This window comes from Colossoma macropomum, unplaced genomic scaffold, assembly GCF_904425465.1.
Source record: "Colossoma macropomum unplaced genomic scaffold, Colossoma_macropomum, whole genome shotgun sequence".
NCBI lineage: Eukaryota > Metazoa > Chordata > Actinopteri > Characiformes > Serrasalmidae > Colossoma > Colossoma macropomum.
The window spans coordinates 2,496,806-2,517,242 of record NW_023494804.1 but is presented as its reverse complement, the minus strand read 5'-3'; the positions used below and the strand labels follow the sequence as shown (position 1 = coordinate 2,517,242).

Genomic DNA, 20,437 nt, shown 5'->3' with positions numbered 1-20,437 from the left:
CAATAAATAATTTGAAACAGGTAAAAAGATCTGCCAATAAAACATGACACTTTTACCAGATAAAATAACTAAAAACAAGTAAAAATGTGTAAAAATAGGTTAAATTATCTTATATAATATTACAATTGCATAATTAGAAATATTAGATATATTGATATTTAACTTGCTTAGATATCATTTATGCATGATATGATATCTATCTATCTGTCTGTCTATCTGTCTGTCTCTCTGTCTGTCTATCTATCTATCTATCTATGTATCTATCTGTCTATCTGTCTGTCTGTCTGTCTATCCGTCTGTCTGTCTGTCTGTCTGTCTGTCTATCTATCTATCTATCTGTCTGTCTGTCTATCTGTGTATCTATCTGACTATCTATCTATCTATCTATCTGTCTGTCTGTCTCTGTCTGTCTATCTATCTATCTATCTATCTATCTATCTATCTGTCTGTCTGATTATCTATCTATCTATCTATCTATCTATCTATCTATCTAAATTATCTTATATAATATTACAATTGCATAATTAGAAATATTAGATATATTGATATTTAACTTGCTTAGATATCATTTATGCATGATATGATATCTATCTCTCTGTCTGTCTATCTATCTATCTATCTATGTATCTATCTGTCTATCTGTCTGTCTGTCTGTCTATCCGTCTGTCTGTCTGTCTGTCTGTCTGTCTATCTATCTATCTATCTGTCTGTCTGTCTATCTGTGTATCTATCTGACTATCTATCTATCTATCTATCTGTCTGTCTGTCTCTGTCTGTCTATCTATCTATCTATCTATCTATCTATCTATCTATCTGTCTGTCTGATTATCTATCTATCTATCTATCTATCTATCTATCTATCTATCTATCTGTCCGTCTGACTGTCTGTCTGTCTGTCTGTCTATCTATCTCTATCTATCTGTCTGTCTGTCTATCTATGTATCTATCTGTCTATCTGTCTGACTATCTATCTATCTATCTGACTATATCTTTCTGTCTGTCTCTCTGTCTATCTATCTATCTATCTATCTATCTATCTATCTATCTGTCTGTCTGTCTATCTATCTGTCTATCTATCTCTCTGATTTTGACTTTTCCTAAACTATTCCTCTAATTTGCCAGTACTTAGTAGAACAGAACAGAAGCATTTACAGTGTGTTTGTGTGTAACTGCAGGTTCTTGTGAAATCGGCTGGGCGTTTTACTGCACGGGTGCCGGAGCTGCAGTTGCTATGCTGGTTTGTACGTGGTTGTCCTGCTTCGCCGGGAAGAAACAGAAACAGTATCCATACTGACACGACACCAGAACCCACACCAGCAGGAGCAGCTGCCGTTACGGACTAATGACGTTTGACCTGCCTTTTGGGATCCAAAGGGTGTACGCCTGTACAGCTCACCAAACCGCACTCACGGCTTAAGGCTGCATCATCAGCCAAATTATACTTAAATCTTAAAGCTAAAGACTCTCGTTTATAAGACCTGTTTTATTTTTGCATTTATTTGGCGTACAATAAATGTTTTGTCCTCACTATGTAACTGAACTTATTCTGCTACAGTGTGTGTTGTTTGTTTTTTATTATAATGGACGTTATATTCTGTATTTATATTAATATCTTGTTGTTGGCCTTAAATATCTCCACATGCAATAAACACCGTTTGAACTGGAGGGTTTATTCAGAACAGACAGTCATTATGTACTGTAACGTCTGATACAGCTACGATGTTTGTTTTCAAGTATTTATCCTGTTTTTTGCCTGAAAAATAAATCACTCGTTTTGTTGTGTTTGTAAATAAATATGGTTGTATGACCAAAGCTCAGCGAGCAGAGAATTACATCCACCCAGTTTGGTTATTCACTGAGAAAAGTGTTTTACTGAATGTACTTAATTTAAATGTGTACATCATTCCTACATTAATAAAATACATCATCACAATTACGTAAGTAAACTGAAAGACTATCTATCTGTCTGTCTGTCTATCTATCTATCTATCTATCTGTCTGCCTATCTGTCTATCTATCTGTCTATGTATCTATCTATCTGTCTATCTGTGTCTGTCTGCCTATCTGTCTATCTATCTGTCTATGTATCTATCTATCTGTCTATCTGTCTGCCTATCTGTCTGTCTATCTGTCTATGTATCTATCTATCTATCTATCTATCTATCTATCTATCTATCTATCTATCTATCTGTCTGTGTCTGTCTGTCTGTCTGTCTATCTATATATCTATGTATCTATGTCTGTCTATTTATCTGTCTGTCTGCCCATCTATCTATCTATCTATCTATCTATCTATCTATCTATCTACTTGTCTGGCTATCTATCTATCTGTCTGTCTGTCTATCTATGTCTCTGTCTGTCTGTCTATCTATCTATGTGTCTGTCTATCTATCTATCTATCTATCTATCTATCTATCTATCTATGTATCTGTCTGTCTATCTATCTATCTATCTATCTATCTATCTATGTATCTGTCTGTCTATCTATCTATCTATCTATCTATCTATCTATCTGTCTGCCCATCTATCTATCTATCTATCTATCTATCTATCTATCTATCTATCTATCTATCTATCTGCCCATCTATCTATCTATCTATCTATCTATCTATCTATCTATCTATCTATCTATCTATCTGTGTGTCTGTCTGTCACATTCAAAATCAGTTCTTCATTCCTGCAGAGGTGTGTTTTACTGCACAGGCTAATTTACCGGGTTCGGAGGTGAACAGAACCCTAAGAAAGCGTTACTGTGAAAGATGTATTTGCATTTGTGTCTCTCTTTCTTGGTGATGGATGCCCTGCTGTTAACTGATGGTGTGGAATTCTGGGCTGTAGTGTTGAGCTCTGTAGTTAACGGCGGAGTTCAGTGCTGTAGACAGATGTCAGGACTGATGAGAAACTATCCAGAGTGTGACGTTTTCATTTAGCGCTACATGCTAACGCTGAGGAGACCAGCCGTAACTCGCTTTTCTGTTATGTAAGAAAGGTCAACCTGAGGATTTAAAACACAGATTAAAAGAATACTTTGCGCGGCTCCTGTGACCAGCTGTGCAGACGAGCTGCAAGAATGTAGTGTTATTATTTATAAAAGAGGAAATTCTACTGGTGCTCACTTTTTTTTTTACAGTTTTATATATTTTACATACATGCTTATTTTAGCACACTTCTGTAGCATGTAATTATACATGTGTTTGTGGGTGCCTGCATGTGTGTGTGTGTGTGTGTGTGTGTGTGTGTGTGTGTTTGTGTGTGTGTGTGTGTTTGTGGGTGCCTGTGTGTGTGTGTGTGTGTTTGTGTTTGTGTGTGTGTGTGTTTGTGTTTGTGTAGTGTAACCATGGAAAGGTGTGTAACATAAGAATGGAAGCAGGTGTAGGGTAACTATATAAATAAGTGTAGCATAAGTATGGAAACTGATGTAGTGTAACCATAGAAACGGGTGTGGTGTAACCATGGAAATGAATGTAGTGTAACCATAGAAATGGGTGTAGTATAGCCATGGAGATGGGTGTAGTTGAACCATAGACATGGATGTAGCATAACTATGGAAATGGGTGTCGTGTAACCATGGAAATGGGTGTAGCGCAACCATAGATAGGGGTGTAGTGTAAGCATTGAAATGGCTGTACCATAACTATGGAAATGAGTATAGCATTACCATAGATTTGGGTTTAGTGTAACCATGGAAATGGGTGTCATTTGTTTGAATTATCATGCAGAACTTTGGCCACATTTATTCATTGTAAATGTGCTTTTAATATAAATTTCACTTTAAATTCTCCCCTAAAGAGAGCAGTGTTTGAAAAGGTCTATGTTGAAGGGTGTTTGGAAACAGTGCAGTATAAATAAGCTTATTTCCAAGCCCTCACATCATACTGTGACCCATATTAGGTACCATATGTGGGGAAACTCCCTTATTTATGGGAATCCACACAGAGATCACATCTGGGTTTGATCAGAACCATGTGATTCTTACCAAACAAACCAGCAAGACCACAGCAGGCCGTATGAATAATGGAGCAGCCAATATGGTCCCTGTTGAGTGTCCTCAGCATGTACTAAACCAAAAAAAGTTCGTTTTGTCTCTATAATTTACAGTGAATCTCATTTAGAGCCAAAATGAACATTTTAATTTGATACGTTTCTTGAGGCGATGCCTAAACGGAATGGTATTTGTTTGATGTTATGAAGATATGAAAACAAAGACAAAGAAGTTGATAACAGCATCTGGGTCCATTACCTGCTCTTGCAAAATATCCACAGTGTTGTTGCAGCAGGGAAGTAAATGGATTATGAGCCAGCATCCTTCATATGGCAGCGAACACGTGCCTGAAAAAACAAGTAAAGAAATTAATTTCACCTGACAAATAAAAGGTGTGTGTTTCTGTGTATTTCAACAGCTGCTTGACTATAAAAGAACATTTTCTTAGTTGTTTATGACTGACAGCCTGAGTGTATTTATCTCTTTGTATTGTAACCGTAGAAATAGGTGTTGCATAACCATAGATATGGGTGTAACTAAGCACAGATATGGGTGTAGCTTAAGCATAGAAATAAGTGTGATGGAGTCATAAAAATGGGTGTAAGTTGCCACAGAAATGAGTGTAGCATGACTATGGAAACAGATGTAGCATAACTATGGAAATGGATGTAGCGTAGCCATAAAAATGAGTGTAACATAGAAATGGGTGTAGGGTGGGGGTCAGCAACCCAAATGTTAAATGTTTCACCATCATGGCAGTAAATCTGTCTCAGTATGTGCTAATGTGCTAATACAGGCTAAAAATAAACAAAATACAGCCTTAATTTGCTCTGCTTTAAGCTTTAACTCAGCTATAGCCGCTTTTCTCACATCTCCAGCAGGAAACCTTTCCGCAAAAGTAGAACAGTTTTTTGTAAAATGTCTCTTAATGTTTGACTTCATGCTGAAGTTGCTTCTCATTCGCCAGCTTCTTGTTTGAATTTTCCCGTTCCACCTTAAATGGTGCCTGAGGCGCCAGAATGTAGCTAACTATGTAGCTAACTGTTGCACCATTTAAACAGCCTTGCAACTTTTTAGTGTTTGTCAGTTTCTCATTGCAGATTAAAGGTGTCAGGAAACCAGCTGGAGTGATTATAAACACAAATAAGTCCATTCATCTCCAAATTATCGATGTTCGTCTTAAATCTTTCCCTTTGCCGTTTCGTTAGCTACTAGCTAGGTGTTGCTATGGTGACCAGCAGTCTGCGCTGATCTTCAGGGTTAAAGGGTGAATTAGCAGTTCTACATTAACTCCAGAGTTTTGTAATTGAATGATTTGTAATTGAATGATTTTCTCTTTTAAATGTATAGTTTTAATCATGTTTTAATTACGTCATTTTCTGACCCTGTATTTTCTCATTTGTAAAGCACTTTGAATGACAGCAGTGTATGACAGGTGCTGTACAAATAAACTTGCCTTGCCATACTTAAGTACTTAAATGGGTGTAGCATAGCCATAGAAATAGGTGTAGCATAACTGTGGAAACTGATGTAGCGTAACACTGAAATATAACCATAGAGATAGGTATAGCATAAATATAAAAATGAGTGTAAATAGCCATAGAAATTAGTGTAGTGCAGCCATAGGAATGGGTGTATATAGATGGGGTTTAAATGCCCCCAAGTCTGATGGAAACATGAAAGCTGTGAGTCTGTGGAGATGTAGACCAACACTGATCTTCTGGTTGGTAAGGTTAAAGTCTGTTAGATGGAGCACAGCAGCATTAACACAGACACACACGCACACACTCTAGTGTGCGTTACCCATGAAGACTGCCTAAAAAACGAGAATCACACGTTACGAGACTCAAATTGTTTCTGCTTGCTATGTATTTATGCAGCATAATATACAGTGGAGCAAAAATAAGCAGTGCAAATGACCCACATAAAAGCAGCGAACTTTAACACACTCAGCAGAAAGCCTCATGAATTAAATATTGTATTAATTAAACTGCAGAGGAAGAAAGACTTTGAAAGACGATGCTCCAGCACAGCAGTTCTAATAGGCCTGATTTTCAACACTTCACTAATTCTACTTTTCCTCTGTAAACTGAAATATAACAAACATGTTTAATAGGTTTGCTGTGGTGTTTAATGTAATGGCTGAGTGGGTATGGAGTGTAACGCCATCTAGTGGTACAAAATGCCAACTGTGCCCATCCCATTTCTCATGTTGGGCCTTGTATGGGTATTCCCCCAGAATAAGAGGCAGTTAGCTGTCTTTTTTCAGGCCCTTTTGACAAAAGGTTACTTAGAGAACCATTAAAGGTGTTTGTTTTATGTATGGAACCCCTAAAAGATTCTATTTATTAAAAGGCTCTTTTGAAACACAGAAAAGATTCTATATTGTCACTGTTGGGACCTCCATTATTATTATTATTATTATTATTATTATTATTATTATTATGCATTGAATACTCATTGTACAGTGTTTTAAATTGAATCACAGTTAACCATTAAACCTCTAAAGAACCGTTTAGGTGATAAAGGGTTCAATGACTAAATTATAAAGTGTTCTTTCAGCAGAAGAATAAACCCTGAGATTTTATATGGCAGTGGTTCTTAAACCAGTCTTTAGCCCCACCACCAGTAGTAAAATCAAATTAAAGAGCAATTCCACCAATTTTTCAACATTTTTGCACAACTCTGTTGTTGTGATATATAAAAAAAAAGTCATTCAGGGTGGTTTGGTGTGAAACGGTTCAGATGTCTTTACAGTGGTGGTGATAGGAACCAGGGGTCGCCATGACTACAACACAAATATAGACATTTTATTTACCATCCAAAACCACCAGTGAACCTACACGAGTCTTCTGAGTTTATATGGAATGTTGATGATGGAAAATAGTGGAAAATCTGAAATAATGAAATAATATTTTGCCTCACAACGCCCTGCATGTATCCCGCCACCATTAATAGATTCAAATAAATAGATTAATAGGACCTTTTAGGCCAAAACTTTAACACAAAACTATCTTAAAACAATGTCAGCATATTTATAACCATTTCAGCTTTCTGTGAGGGAGCTTTTAGAGGTGGACGTCTGGTTCCTATCACCACCACTGTAAACAATTCTGACTCGGTAAGTTTCTCTAGAACAGAGCGTTTCACACCAAACCACTCTGAATGACTCTGTTTACATCTTAATCATTAAATTATGTTGAAATTTTTCAAATAATTGCTGGAGTTCTCCTTTAAGTTGCTGATTTGTGCTCTGCCACAGAACTGGGGCTTAGACTATATTAACAAAACATCTACACAATATGTATTTATATTCTTTATATATTATTTTGTTAAGTCTCACAACCCAAAATCAAAAATACTAAGTGTAAGAGGCTGAATAAAAATCACAGCACTGCTTCAGTTATTCTGACCACTGCCCTGAGGGTCAGTATGAGAGGAATTTTATTTTGGTTCAAAACTAACAGCGCCTAACCGCCGGTTGGTGGCGGGAGTACCCGCCCACAGCGTCACGCTTTCGCCTGTTGGGTACACCATTGGTTGAAACGAATGAGTGACAAGCGGCGAGCACCAATCCGGAGGGAGAACCGCAGCGCGAAAGTCAAATCTGTTTGAATGTTGGAGGCTGAGACGCAGGTTTGAAGAAACGAGCTGCGAGATTTCATCTGAACTCTAAAATATTTTTAATATTTACGGACGCCAGCTAGACACTACAGTCGGGGTAAGTCACATATATGTTTTAAAACCTAATCGTATCGGCGTAACATCATTTTAATCATAAAAAACAATCAAAACTTCCTAACTTAGCTTAGCTTAGCTAGCCGCTCACTTCTGTGGAGAATAACGTTAGCTTAACTAACTTTAACTGACAAAAACATGACGTCACTGTAATGTCCAGTGCATTAAAACCTACATTTATCTCCCACAACTGGCTTTGAATTTCGTTATTCATTCATAGTATATAGTATTTTGTTATCTAGGGAGACTGAAGCTGAAGTTAGGTTCTTAATCGCCCGCTTCACATTGGAATTCCCCGTTCCACCTTAAATAGTGCAGCAGGTACGTTCTGGCGTCTTGGGCAGCAGAATGTAACTGCTGCACCATTTAAGGTGGAACGGGTAATTCCATTAAGAAGCCAACTTCAGCCTCTTGAATGACCCGTGGACTGTTAGTAAATTCATACTGTCGAGCTAGAACGTATGTGCTACTGGTAACGTTGGTCTTATTCTTGTTTTTTTCATGAACAGGTGATCATTAAAGTCTGTAAAGAGCGGCTGAGACTGAACAAAATGGACACAGCAGTGAAAAAGGTAATATTTTGCACACGGTTAAGCACAAACATAAGGTTTAGTGTGCGTATGTTCACAGGGTTGGACAGAATAACTTTGAAAAAGGAGTGATGGCTGAATACTGAATACACTGTACTAAATGTGTTTAATAATGTATTTAGAATGTATATTGATAAGACACATCGCTGTTACTGGTGGCAGTTTTCTTCATGTAATTCTTCTGTTAATGTTTCATGGAAAATTCACATATTTAAGATTCTCAGCGGTTCTCAGTTTTGGCTCTCACCACCTGCTTTGGTTCACTGCCGCTCCCATAATCTCACTGCTGTCTTATGAGCTAAGCAAACAATTTGCCTTATCCCTATAACCTCTATCAAGTGGACTATCAAGTGGGTAGCTGTGTGATTTTTCAGTTTACAATACATATATAACTTACCGCGAAATGGATGCACGAGCCCAGCACGTTTAATCATGCTGACATTAATAACTGATCATCACATTGGTTTATCAGTCTACTCAGGCTTTAGCATGAACTTCTTCTGTGCTTATTTTAAAGTAGTTAATAAACATTGATGGTGTTTCTTGTAAAGATGGTAGGTTACGTTGTTTTATTTAGCAGATAAATATCCCAAAATTATTCTAAAAAGTTAACTATTTTCTGAATACTGCCTTTACAAAATCTAACTTGGCCTGAATCCAGATTCTTAATTTCTGTTTTCATTCCCAAAGCTTGTATTCTGATACATCCCAACCCTCTATGTTATTTTAGAGGAGGTAACAAAGATCACTTGAATAGTTGAACTGTGTGTGATGCCCTAACAGAATTCCTGCTTCTGCACGTTTTAGAGTTTTTGTACTGTAAAAGACCTGATTCAACTTACCAGGTCATTATCTAGCCCTTCATAAAGTTAAAAAGGATGTTTTACAGCAGAAAAACAGCAAAATGCTCAATGAGCTACGGGAGAAGTATCTGTTTTTGCTTTCGATCCACTTCAGTTCAGTTCCAACTCTTGATCTAACTCAGATTTCCATGAGTATTACAGTCATGTGAGTTTGATCAAGGTTGGACCACTAATTAATTTAGGCCAGTACAGTCCCAGTGAACAGGGTGGGGTTCATATGAATATGCAGTAAATGGATACAGTTTTAAATTTTGATGTTAATTTATTTCAGAGCAATAAAGAAAACACCAAGCCACTGGCTGGTCAGAAAAGGCCAGAGTCCAGAAGTGTCATATCAAAGCAAAAGCTGACTAAAGTTGCACCGCTGCAGTCCAAAAATGACCTTAAGGAAGAAAAGAAGGAGGGGAACCTGGGAGAAAAGCCTGAGGCGAAAGAACAAGTCAAACCAGTAACCAAGACCAACGCGTCAGATCCTAACAAGCGGAAAACGCTGAGCCAGGCTTTCCGCACCGAACAGTCTGTTAGACACAGAAAACTGGTGGTGGAGGCCCAAAAGCCCCCACCAACAGCACCCCCTAAACCCATCCCGGGCACCTACAAGGGCAGAGTGGTGAAGTCTAAAATAGACTGCTTCAGGAAGCCCCCCAGTGGTGAAGAGAAAACAGCTGAGGCAACAGCAGTCGCTAAATTCACTAAACCAAGCGTGCCTAAGCCTAAACCTGACGTGGGAACTTTGTCCAAAATTCGATCAAAGAGTGTCACCACTTTACCTGGTTCCTCTAGACCACCCCGACCTCAGCCTAATTTGCCCAGCAGAACCAAGTCGGTGTCGGATGTGCAGCTAAATGTGGCGGAGAAGCCAATCCAGAGGTCCATCTCTCAAAGACAAATCCCACCCAAAGCTCCAGCATCCGCTCGACCCACCGTGCCTCGCCCAGCAACCATACCACCAAGGCCGGCTCCGGTGACCACAGCTCGTCCAGCCTCCAGCAAGATCACCTCGTTCATCAGAAAGAAGGAGCCAGCAGTGCAGAGCGTCAAACCCAAACCTGCAGCAGCTGCTGTGGAGCAGAAAGCCCAAAGACCGGCCACCGGCACCACCAGCCAGTACAGAATCCGAATGGAGACCGCAGAGGAGAGGAAGTGCGTACATCTCTGACCTTCTTTGTAGAATAATGCTTTTCAACCATGTAGCCATGTAGTTAGATCAGCTTCTACCTTCTACCTACACCCGTTGGTCATTTTATTGTAAACATTCACTATATCAGTGTGTTTTAGTGGAGGTGGCCGATACGGTTTAAAATGTATATCTCGGTATTTTTCAGCTTTTTGATAACTTGTGTCGTACATTCTGTCAGAGTGATTTATTTATTTATTTATTTTTTTATTATTTTTTTTTCAGTTGGAAGATTCATTATTTGTAGTAAAAAGCCTTTATTAAATGCTATGAGATGCAAAGTTGGAGGTAAACAAAGCATTGCCAGGTAGATTCAAAATGAAATGACTTCAATAAGCACTAAATTAAAGTAAATATCTAGATTATATATTGGAGTAGATTAATGTTGTACACTATATTTCCTTATAATCCATATTTCTGCCATAGTTTCATCATGAATAATTTTATTCAGACTATTTTTAGGTTTAAAATGCATTAATAAATCTGAAGGAGTGATTTTCAGAATGTTATAATTAATTTAGAATAATTATCAGTAAATTAAGCTTTTTAATATAACTCTTAGAATATTTTCAAACTTAGAAATACAACAAAACAGCTTCCTGTATTGTTTTTATAGTCAATATTTCACAACTCCAGTTAACTTTGTAGACTATATTTCCTTATAGTTTCCTTATAGTTATAATATTTCCTCTGTAGTTCCATCAGTAATAATGCTATTTAGACTATTTTTAGGTCCAAAACGCTTTGATTAATCTGGAGGTGTGATTTTAGAATAATAATCAATAAAGTGAAATTTTAGTATAACTCTTAGACTATTTTCAACCTTAGAAATACAAAACAGCTTCCTGTATTGTTTTCATTGTCAGTATTTCACAACTCCAGATTATATAGTAATACAATTATGTATTCAGCATTATTTTAGAAGTATTGCTAAAACGTGCCAAAATAATCAAATGGAATTGTTGTGAAGTAATTAATAATAATTTAATAATTAAATTTAATAATTAATGATGCACTAATTCTAGGGTTTCTTTTGGACTTTTCGTCAAGAAATTTAGACAGTAAACGGTAAAAAAAGTAGATAAAAGATTTTATTTGTATGTCAGTTGGGCTGTTCAGCCATTAAGCAGCATCATATCCTCACATGTAAATGTATTTCTTTGCAGGGCAAAGTTGGCAGAATGGCTGGCATCAAAGGGGAAGACCCTGAAAAGACCACCGATGACGGAGAAGGCGGCTCCTCCAGCAAGCAAACCTGCTCCACCACCCAAAGCCACACAGGAACCCAGTAAGGTAGCACAGCTTGAGCCTCAAGCAGAACCTGAGGAGAACCAGCCTGGCTGTGAGGAGACGAGTAACGATCAGCCTCAATGTGATCTCGTCCCTCAGAGCAAGCCGGTGTTCTCCAGCAGCCCAAGCCACATCATGAACACAACACTAGACCTACTGGACAGTTCAGTTATGGATCTTCCTGTGGATCCGGAGATCAGATTGGAATCGGTATGAGCCAGATAATCTTTGGTTTTTCGTGTTTGGCTTTATGTTCGAGTAGGGCTGAAAGATTAATCGTTTTTATATCAAAATCGCAATTTAATAAGCAATTTTCAAATCGCATAAGCTGCAATTTTTTTAATTAATTATAGCCTACAGTCTTAATAAAGGTTCTTCAAAAAGATGGTTCTTTAGTAAAAACAGTCATTCTGTATAGAACCAAGAACACTCAATGGCCCATTTGCATGCTTAAATCGTTCTTTGCATGGTGAAATGGTTTTTCGGACTGATGGAGAATGTGTTGTATAGGGTTCTAAATTGAACCAAAAAACTAAAAATGTTATGAAGTCAGACTTCTAACAATAGAAGAACATTTTGGTGCTATATAGAACCATATACAACACATTCTCCATCAATCTGAAGAACGATTTTTAGCATGCGAATGGGCTGTTGAGTGTTTATGGTTCTATATAGAACCATTGTCTTGACTAAAGAACGTTTGAAGAACCATCATTTTTAAGCGTGGGGAAAAAAGGCGGATGTTCTGGTCTTCCTGGCCAAAATAAATCAGGCCGGAATCACTATTTATAAAAAAATGTAATATTATTATATTTCACTTTATATTTTAATATAAAGTGAAATATAATAAAGTAAAAAATAAATGCATATTTAAATTAGGGATGCACCGATATCGAGTATTTTTCAAAGACATATCTGCCAATAGATAAATGTTTATAAAATGTAGAAATGCCATTTTGTATTGTTTTCCATATGAATCATAAATAATAAGTCTGTAATTTTAAGGAATTAAATGTGAAATATGATGTTTAGTCATTAAGCAAATACACAGTGTGCCTAACTACAACAACTGGATGTCTTTCTCGGTTAATGTGGTTACACATTCTCTCCTATCCCATTGCAGCTGGTACTCAACTTGTGTGACAAGCTGGATGCGATGGAAATCCCTTCTTCTTGTGAGAGTGGTGAGTTTCCTTTCTTTATATAAATATAATCCATTTTTCAGTTTTCTGCTCTTGAGTACTGAACTACACTTTTGTTGTTGCCGGTTTATTAGAAGCCCTTACCGTGTACCTACAATCATTGGACATTTTATCAGAAACACCCACCATATCGGTGCACAGTTAAAGACTGTAGCCCGACTGCACAATTTATCTATCCTCTATCCAGAGGTCTTCAAATCCAGACCTTGAATCCAGAATCCAGTCCTGTATTTTGTAATCACTGGTAGTTAAATGACTTGATGTAACTGATTGGCCATCTAGCATTGTACATACAGGTGTCAGCAAAATCCAGGACCAAAAACTGGATTAAAGGTCCAGATTTGATGACCCCCGCTCTAGCCCATATATCAGAGGAAAGGGACCACCACCACTGTACATGTTTTATTTGGGGGCTGGACCATTTAGTAGGGAGGATAGAAAACACAGATAAAGTATACACCGATCAGGCATAACATTATGACCACCTCCTTGTTTCTAAGCTCATTGTCCATTTTATCAGCTCCACTTACTATATAGGTGCACTTTGTAGTTCTACAGTTACAGACTGTAGTCCATCTGTTTCTCTGATACTTTGTTAGCCCCCTTTTACCCTGTTCTTCAGTGGTCAGGACCCCCATGGACCTTCACAGAGCAGGTACTATTGTGGTGGATCATTCTCAGCACTGCAGTAACACTGATGTGGTGGTGGTGGTGTGTTTGTGTGTGTTGTGCTGGTACGAGTGGATCAGACACAGCAGTGCTGCTGGAGTAATAGTAAATTTAGCTTTTTATGAAGCAAAGGACCATAATACACTGAAATTACATTACTAAGATAACCATTGTATTATCCTAATTTTTAACAAGAAAATACTCACATTTGTGGGTTTCTTTGGTCTCTTGCTCAGCCATCTTGATGTTTTTCCAGTTTTTTCCTCATAATACTCTGTTTGGAACCTCTGAAAAACCTCCATTTACAGGGCCATGTAGCCCTAACACTTTGCCCTACAAGAATCGGGACACCCTACCCCTAGACGTGAACGTGTAAACGGAGGGGTAGGGCTGAGTGGTAGGGGAGAGGGGTGAAACGGGATTGGCCCAAACTGAGCATCAACAGATGAGCTACAGTCTCTAACGGTGGAGCTACAAGTGACGGGGTTTCTGATAAAGTGGCCAGTATATTAAGCTGTAACTTTTCCACCTTCTCTCCTCTTCAGCAGATACAAAGACGGGTGATGATGATGATGAAGTTGAGATTTTGGTTAACGTCAAGGTGGAAGAAGAAACGGTTAAAGAATATGAGATCCTGGAAGAGGAAGAACTGGAAGTAAAGCTAGAATCAGTGGATGATGTTGCAGTAGACGGACAGGAGGTCAAAGTAGAGTGTGAAGAGAAGGTTCAGGAGCGGAAAGATGTGAAGCTGTTTAAAGATGAGGTCACAGAGGAGGAGGAGGAAGAGGACGACGATGACAGTGATGATGAGAAGATGGATTCCACACCTGCTGAGGTTACGGAAGCATCTGTGGTGAAGTACAGTGTGAGAACGACTCCGTTCCTGCAGAGGTGAGCGTGATGTGGTGAACTTGATCCTTATTACCACTGAAGGTTTTTCAAGTTACAAATCACTGTTTTCAGTAATATGAAATCGCTTGAGGACCAATGTGTAAAATTATTCTAATATGTTAATCCTGTGCAGTTTCACAGCTTTCAGATCATTAGTAGTAAACTAGGAAGCTGTAAATAAGAATTAACAGGCATTTCTCTTAGAGAACAAATCAGCGTCAAGTCACAACAGCAAAGAACTAACTTTCAAGTGGACAAGCTACTCTGGTGCTACAGGATTTTGGGATAATCCTCAGAGTTATTTGATAAGATAATGTGGGTGGGTGTGCAGGGGTGACAAAGCTTTTCAACTGATTTTTGCAGGTTGAAAACTTTTTGGTCATATAATCATAAAAATGCAAGGTTTAATAAAGATGCATTCACTTAATAAGGGGTTTCCCACTGCACATTCAGAACCATGAATTGACCCAAATGTGAACCAGTTGAATTCTTATAGTTCATATTCCACCTGCTGGATCTGCTATAATAACCATGATTAACGATTTAATTGACCTTTGAGTCATTTTATGTCACTCTAAAGCATCTAATTTAGCTAATTAGCTAAAATTAAAGTAAAAGAACAATTGCAATATATTAATCATTGAGAAAACCTGTTGTACACATTGTTAGAGTTCTTAAAATCTAGAATAAAAAGAGTAAAAATTCCTAGTTTGTCACATTCCACATTGTATAGGTTTTATATAGGAAGTGATTCCAAACATGAAAGTTATGCTGTTTTTTTTTGTTTTTTTTTGTAAATTTTTTTGTGTTTGGCTTTACTCTTTCAGCAGAAAACAGAGTCACTTAAGCCATTTTCAGATTTCAGATTGTCTGTTTTTGTCATGCTAGTGTAAAAAAGAGGATCGAGGCTGAAGGAGAAACAGCAGGCAGCGCCTCTCGCCGCAAGAGCGCCATCAAGGACCTGAAATTTCTCACGCCAGTTCGCCGCTCATCACGCATCCAGCGCAAATCCTCCCGTCTGCCGGACATGCTGACTGACCACGACCCCTGCGTTTCCTCGCTGGCTGAGCTGGTGCAGCTGGACGACGCAGACTCCAATGCCTACATCTACAGGAAGAACCCTGCTCTGCTGGACCACCTGCCCAACCAGGCTGGAGACTTGGAGAGGCTATCAGAAGAGAAAAAATAAGCTGAAGTGATGGGAAAGGTGCAAAGGTGTTTGAATGTTTTTACTAAATGAATATACAAATGGCCTAACCAGGCTCCGCCCACAAATCAGTTCAGCCTTTCATAGCTGCAGCTGTAATTGTTAATACTTGAGATGTAAACAGAGTGGTTTAGTGAGAAATGCTTTATTGTGGAGACTCAGATGTCTTTAAAGTGGTGGTGATAGGAACCAGGGGTTGCCATGACTACAACACAAATATAGATATTTTATTTACTATCTATAAGAGATCATAAATCATTAAACTGTCAGACATCAAGCGGCGTATTCATAACCTTTTCATGTAATAACATCGTACCAATCCGAATGACTTTAACATCTTGACTGTTTAAATTGTGAAATATTGGTGGAATTTCCCTGGCAATGACGTAGATTTTTTACCAGCGTTCTGTAAAGCTTGTCGAGCCATGAAAGAACACCTTTGTGGGCGGAGCCTGAAGAGGGGAATTGAACCGCTCTAATTAACAAAGATGACACTGATGACTTTTCTAATTTATCTAACACTGCTGGGGATGGATCTGCCTCCAGGTAAGCTAACAAAGCAAGCTGCTTTCCTTTTAACTGATAAAAGAAGTGTATCAAAGCTTACATGCCTCATTTTAAGTAATATTACCCTGTGGGCTGCCATAAGCACATTATTTACATCATTATTTACATTACAGTCATATTTACTAACATTGGGCAGGTTACCACTGCTAAACTGCATCCATTCACTCAACGTGTAAATCTTAAGGTACCATCATCATGTAGAACAGGGTTTCTCGACCATAAGTGGGCCACGAAGCACCCTTTGGTGGTGCTCGGGCCACTACTGAAGGACCAGTGGGCCAGTGACGGCATTTCGTCGTGGCAAATCAGTGAAAGAAATTATTGACTTAATAATAACAATTAAATTGTAGCCTCTTAAACTCCTTGAGACCACCGGTGGTTCCAATACGCACTTCATCATATTCTTCATAACTTTCATATTTCATAAGCTACATTCTAAAGGTGGGGGTCGTATGAGAGCTGTAACTGTCTTCTTTCCAGTCAAATAGATGGGTGATGTAATTTTAAACCCTTATAATAAAAGAAGCTGAACTCAGTTTTTTCTCTACTGAAAGTCGACCCATTTTTCCACAAATCTGGGCTAGAAACTATAAACAGTTGGCTCCTCTTCAGTGATCTGCTCTGTAAACATTATTTTTATAAAATAACACAAAGCGTCTAAGATTTTTGGCTTTCAGCAGTAAATTTTAAGCATATAGCAATATGTGTAGATCATAAAACACACGTTCTGTTAATCTGAGGGGAACTTTTACAAAAAATAAATAAATAAAATAAAAATGTGCATTTATTTCATGCAGTTACTGAATAATTTGTCTTACAATTTGGTCATGAAAATTCAGATGGAAAAACCAAAATATACCCTGGAGAAAAATAGGTTAAAATGGTAAACAATAATAATGATACAAGCCAGGCAACAACGGCGCACAAAAACATCTTCGTAAATTTTTTGCCCCTTTTGCCTCTAGAACCAAAATACACACTCCTGACATCTCAGCTGTTCACTTGGGAGTAACTGAATGAAATAAATGTAAGTGTTGGTGTTTTGTAAAAGCTCCCCTCAAATGAACAAGCATTGTGTTTTATGATCATAAACATGTTGCTCTATGCTTACAGTTTACTGCTGAAAGCCAAAAATCTTAGACGCTCTGTGTTTTTTTTTATAAAAATAATTTTTACAGTGCAGATCACTGAAGAGACGCCATCCAAGATCCAGTTTACAGTTTAGATTTGTGGAAAAATGGGTCGACTTTCAGTAGAAAATAAATCAGCTTCTTTTATTATAAAGTTTTAAAATTACATCACCCATCTGTTGGACTAGAAAGAAGACAGTTACAGCTCTCATATGACACCAATGACCAACTTTTGAATGTAGCTTATGAAATATGAAAGTTATGAAGTAAAGAATATGACTAAGTGTGTTTTGGAACCGCTGGTGGTTCCACAGAGTTAAAGAAGTTAAATATGTTTTTGCCTCTAGAAACAAAATACACACCCCTGACAACTCAGCTGTTCCCTTTGAGCGACTGGTGTTAAAATTATAGTGTAGAAAATTTCTACTTAATTTGCCACCATCCTGTAAATATTTTGTTTTATTTCACTGATACTTGTTGTGTGTTTGAGGGGTAGGCACTCAAACATTTCCCAAAAAGAAAATAAGATTTAAAAAATTGTTTTATTCCTGTGGGCCTGCATGCTTTGTAGTGATAAATGTGTGAGCTTTGAGGTGGAAAAGCTTGAGAACCCCTGATGTAGATACTACTACAGTCTTTATTAATGCTGCATGAGTTCGAATTAACCTGAGAGTTAATGTAATTTTTATACTGCACTTTCTGATGGCTCATATTTTGGAGGCTTGATTATGAAACCCTCATAATAATAATCTGTAGTTGAACAGCTAGAACGCTTACAAAAGCCATATTTAAAGATACATGAGGTGAAAAGTTACACTTTGCTGTTCTACTTGTATGTATTTTCTGTTTTTCCATTTCCTCTCATTTTCCTTTCCTCCGCTGTCCTTAATATCGACAGAATCCTGTCCACTCACAGCTCCCACTGTTCTGACAATTGATCAGTCTTTCTAAAGACTGTGTTCAGGCCTTCGTTGTAAAATGTCCCTTTAAATAAATGTTCTGTCCTCATTTGTGTTGTGGCTGTTCTCTGAAGATGATTTTTCTTGCCTGCTCGGTCGCTGGTGGTCAAGATGTGCTTCTACCCTTCGCCTGAAGACGCGCAAACCGAGTACGAGTATCTGAATTTCACCCTAATAGCTCAGAATCTCAAGAAAATAATTATTTTAAGATGCTGAGTCAGAGTTTGAGGAAGTAAGTAGTTTTACTAAGCCAGTGTATATTATTATTATTCTGAGAGAAGTCAATGTTTTGAAAGCCTCATATTTGAGGTGCAGGGACAACCCCGAAGTAAGTCATTATTTTGAGATAGCAAGTCATATTTTTGACATACTGCTGCTGCAGAAATAGAGAAGGAGAGGAAAAAATTCCTGTTTTTCTTGGCAGGGATGGGCTTCCATAAATAATAATAAGTCCAGAATACCATACTTAAAAAATATGTATGTATATATATATATATATATATATATATATATATATATGGGCATGATTTATTATCTTATAGATGATTTCAAACTTACTTAAAAATAAATTCCAAACATTAAATATATATAATTTTATATATGTATATACAGTATGTGTATGTGTGTGTGTGTGTGTATATATATATATATATACATACATGTATATTTTAAAAAGATGGTTCTTGAAGTGTTCTTTAGTAAAGGGATCCATGAGTTAAATATAGAACAATTTCATAATTAAATGGTTCTTTCCATGGTGAAAGTGTTCTTCAAATTAATGGAGGGTGTGTTGTATATGGTTCTATATAGCACCAAAAAGGTTCTGCTGTTGTATACAAGCTTGACATTGTAACAATAGTAGAACCCTTTTTGGTAACTAGTTAGAGCTTGTATGCAGGACAATTATCTGGGTGGTCCGAGGGGGACCAGCAGTGGCAAACAGCGGGGTACCAACCTTATCAAGCCAGTGGACCGATTCACGCTCGCTATCTGTTTGGTCTTTTGTATTTGGGAACATAAACTGGAATAAAGTACAGATGATTTACGATAAATGTATAAATAATAAAGGAAGTGACTTTTAAAATTTTACACAGCCTCCTGCTGGAAATAGGTGTTTCTGTTGGTTCCTGATAGTTTTGTAAAGTGTAAAAGTGTTGATACCACAGTGTAAAGCATCCTAATGGTTTAACAGGTGACCAATGGCTTCTAAACGGTTTCCTAATGTTCTACAGGAAACTACTGGTCTCTATTTGAAACCATTAAGCTGTAGGAGTTTTTTGATAAAGATTTTTCAAAAGTAATTGATGAATCATAATTATTCATATATAAGCATTACATGGTGGATCAGCAGTTTGGCTGTGTGTGTGCCTGTGAGTGGCCTTGAGGTGTCGGCCGTGACCTGATGGGACACACACATACAGCCGGACTCTTTATATCATTAGACATTAAAATGATCATTGGGAAAGGGGGAAGAGTACATATGTAGCAGAAATAAATTTAAATTTAAAGGCATATAAATCCAAATATAATAGATGAAGCAAATCAAGCTTGAAGGCTCAGGCCTGAGAGCAGCCTTGGCCTGCAACAAATGAAAAGAAATATATTTGGATATATATATTTGGTTTGGAAATAAGGGTGGTAAAAAGACCATGACTTTTGGAGATAACTGCAAATCAAAAAGTTTGAAATATTTGGGAAGGGCAAGGAGGAGCCAGGTGTTTTCCCAAAAAGAGTACAAAAAGTGTGGATTTTTGTGGGTTGGTTAGTCGTTCCTGGGTCAACTCAAGATTAATACTTGATGCCGGAAAGCCTTAATCTTCGATAAAAGAATTGTGCCTTTCTAATGTCCTTTTTCAGCAGGAGGGTTTGTCCTTTTAAAGGTGTGTATGTATGTATGTAGCAGAAAGAAATTTTAAATCGTATAAATCCGAATATAATAGATGAAGCAAATCAAGCTTGAAGGCTCAGACCTGAGAGCGGCCCTGGCCTGCAACAAAGAAATATTACTTCTTGGTTTGGAAATAAGGGTGGTAAAAAGACCATGACTTTTGGAGATAATGCTGTGCAAATCAAAAAGTTTGAAACACTTGGGAAGGGCAAGGAGGAGCCAGGTGTTGACCTCTCTTTGCCCAATAAATAGCATGGATTTTTGATGCAACTCTTGATGCCGGA

The 20,437-nt window shown here is 37.6% G+C and overlaps 2 protein-coding genes across 4 annotated transcripts in view; both read left to right on the top strand.

Annotated features, from left to right (window-relative positions):
- The window catches only part of lhfpl6 (LHFPL tetraspan subfamily member 6), a 59,383-nt gene extending 57,551 nt beyond the window's left edge, over positions 1 to 1,832 (top strand). The window contains exon 5 of the mRNA XM_036595724.1: positions 1,176 to 1,832. Coding sequence (XP_036451617.1) covers positions 1,176 to 1,294 — 119 coding nt within the window. The 3' untranslated portion in view covers positions 1,295 to 1,832. The remainder of the gene's footprint in view (positions 1 to 1,175) is intronic.
- Positions 1,833 to 7,590: 5,758 nt separating this feature from the next.
- Positions 7,591 to 16,567, top strand: si:ch211-266i6.3 (cytoskeleton-associated protein 2). Of its 3 annotated transcripts, XM_036595827.1 has the most exons (8): positions 7,591 to 7,703; positions 8,230 to 8,292; positions 9,445 to 10,316; positions 11,517 to 11,643; positions 11,740 to 11,850; positions 12,764 to 12,824; positions 14,057 to 14,402; positions 15,291 to 16,567. In XM_036595827.1, the coding sequence occupies exons 2-8, from the start codon at positions 8,272 to 8,274 to the stop codon at positions 15,589 to 15,591; spliced, it is 1,839 nt and encodes a 612-aa protein (XP_036451720.1). In that variant the 5' UTR covers positions 7,591 to 7,703; positions 8,230 to 8,271; the 3' UTR covers positions 15,592 to 16,567. The 3 variants fall into 3 exon arrangements, with proteins under 3 accessions (XP_036451720.1, XP_036451719.1, XP_036451718.1); XM_036595826.1 differs by having other exon boundaries at positions 11,517 to 11,850; positions 14,060 to 14,402; XM_036595825.1 differs by having other exon boundaries at positions 11,517 to 11,850.
- The last annotated feature ends 3,870 nt before the right edge of the window (positions 16,568 to 20,437 follow it).

Excerpts from the sequence above, each read along its gene's own strand:
- si:ch211-266i6.3 (XM_036595825.1), top strand. The coding sequence starts at position 8,272 with ATGGACACAGCAGTGAAAAAG. Across the intron at positions 12,825-14,056 it reads CCCTTCTTCTTGTGAGAGTG|CAGATACAAAGACGGGTGAT; the intron begins GTGAGTTTCCTT and ends TCTCCTCTTCAG. Across the intron at positions 14,403-15,290 it reads ACGACTCCGTTCCTGCAGAG|TGTAAAAAAGAGGATCGAGG; the intron begins GTGAGCGTGATG and ends TTGTCATGCTAG.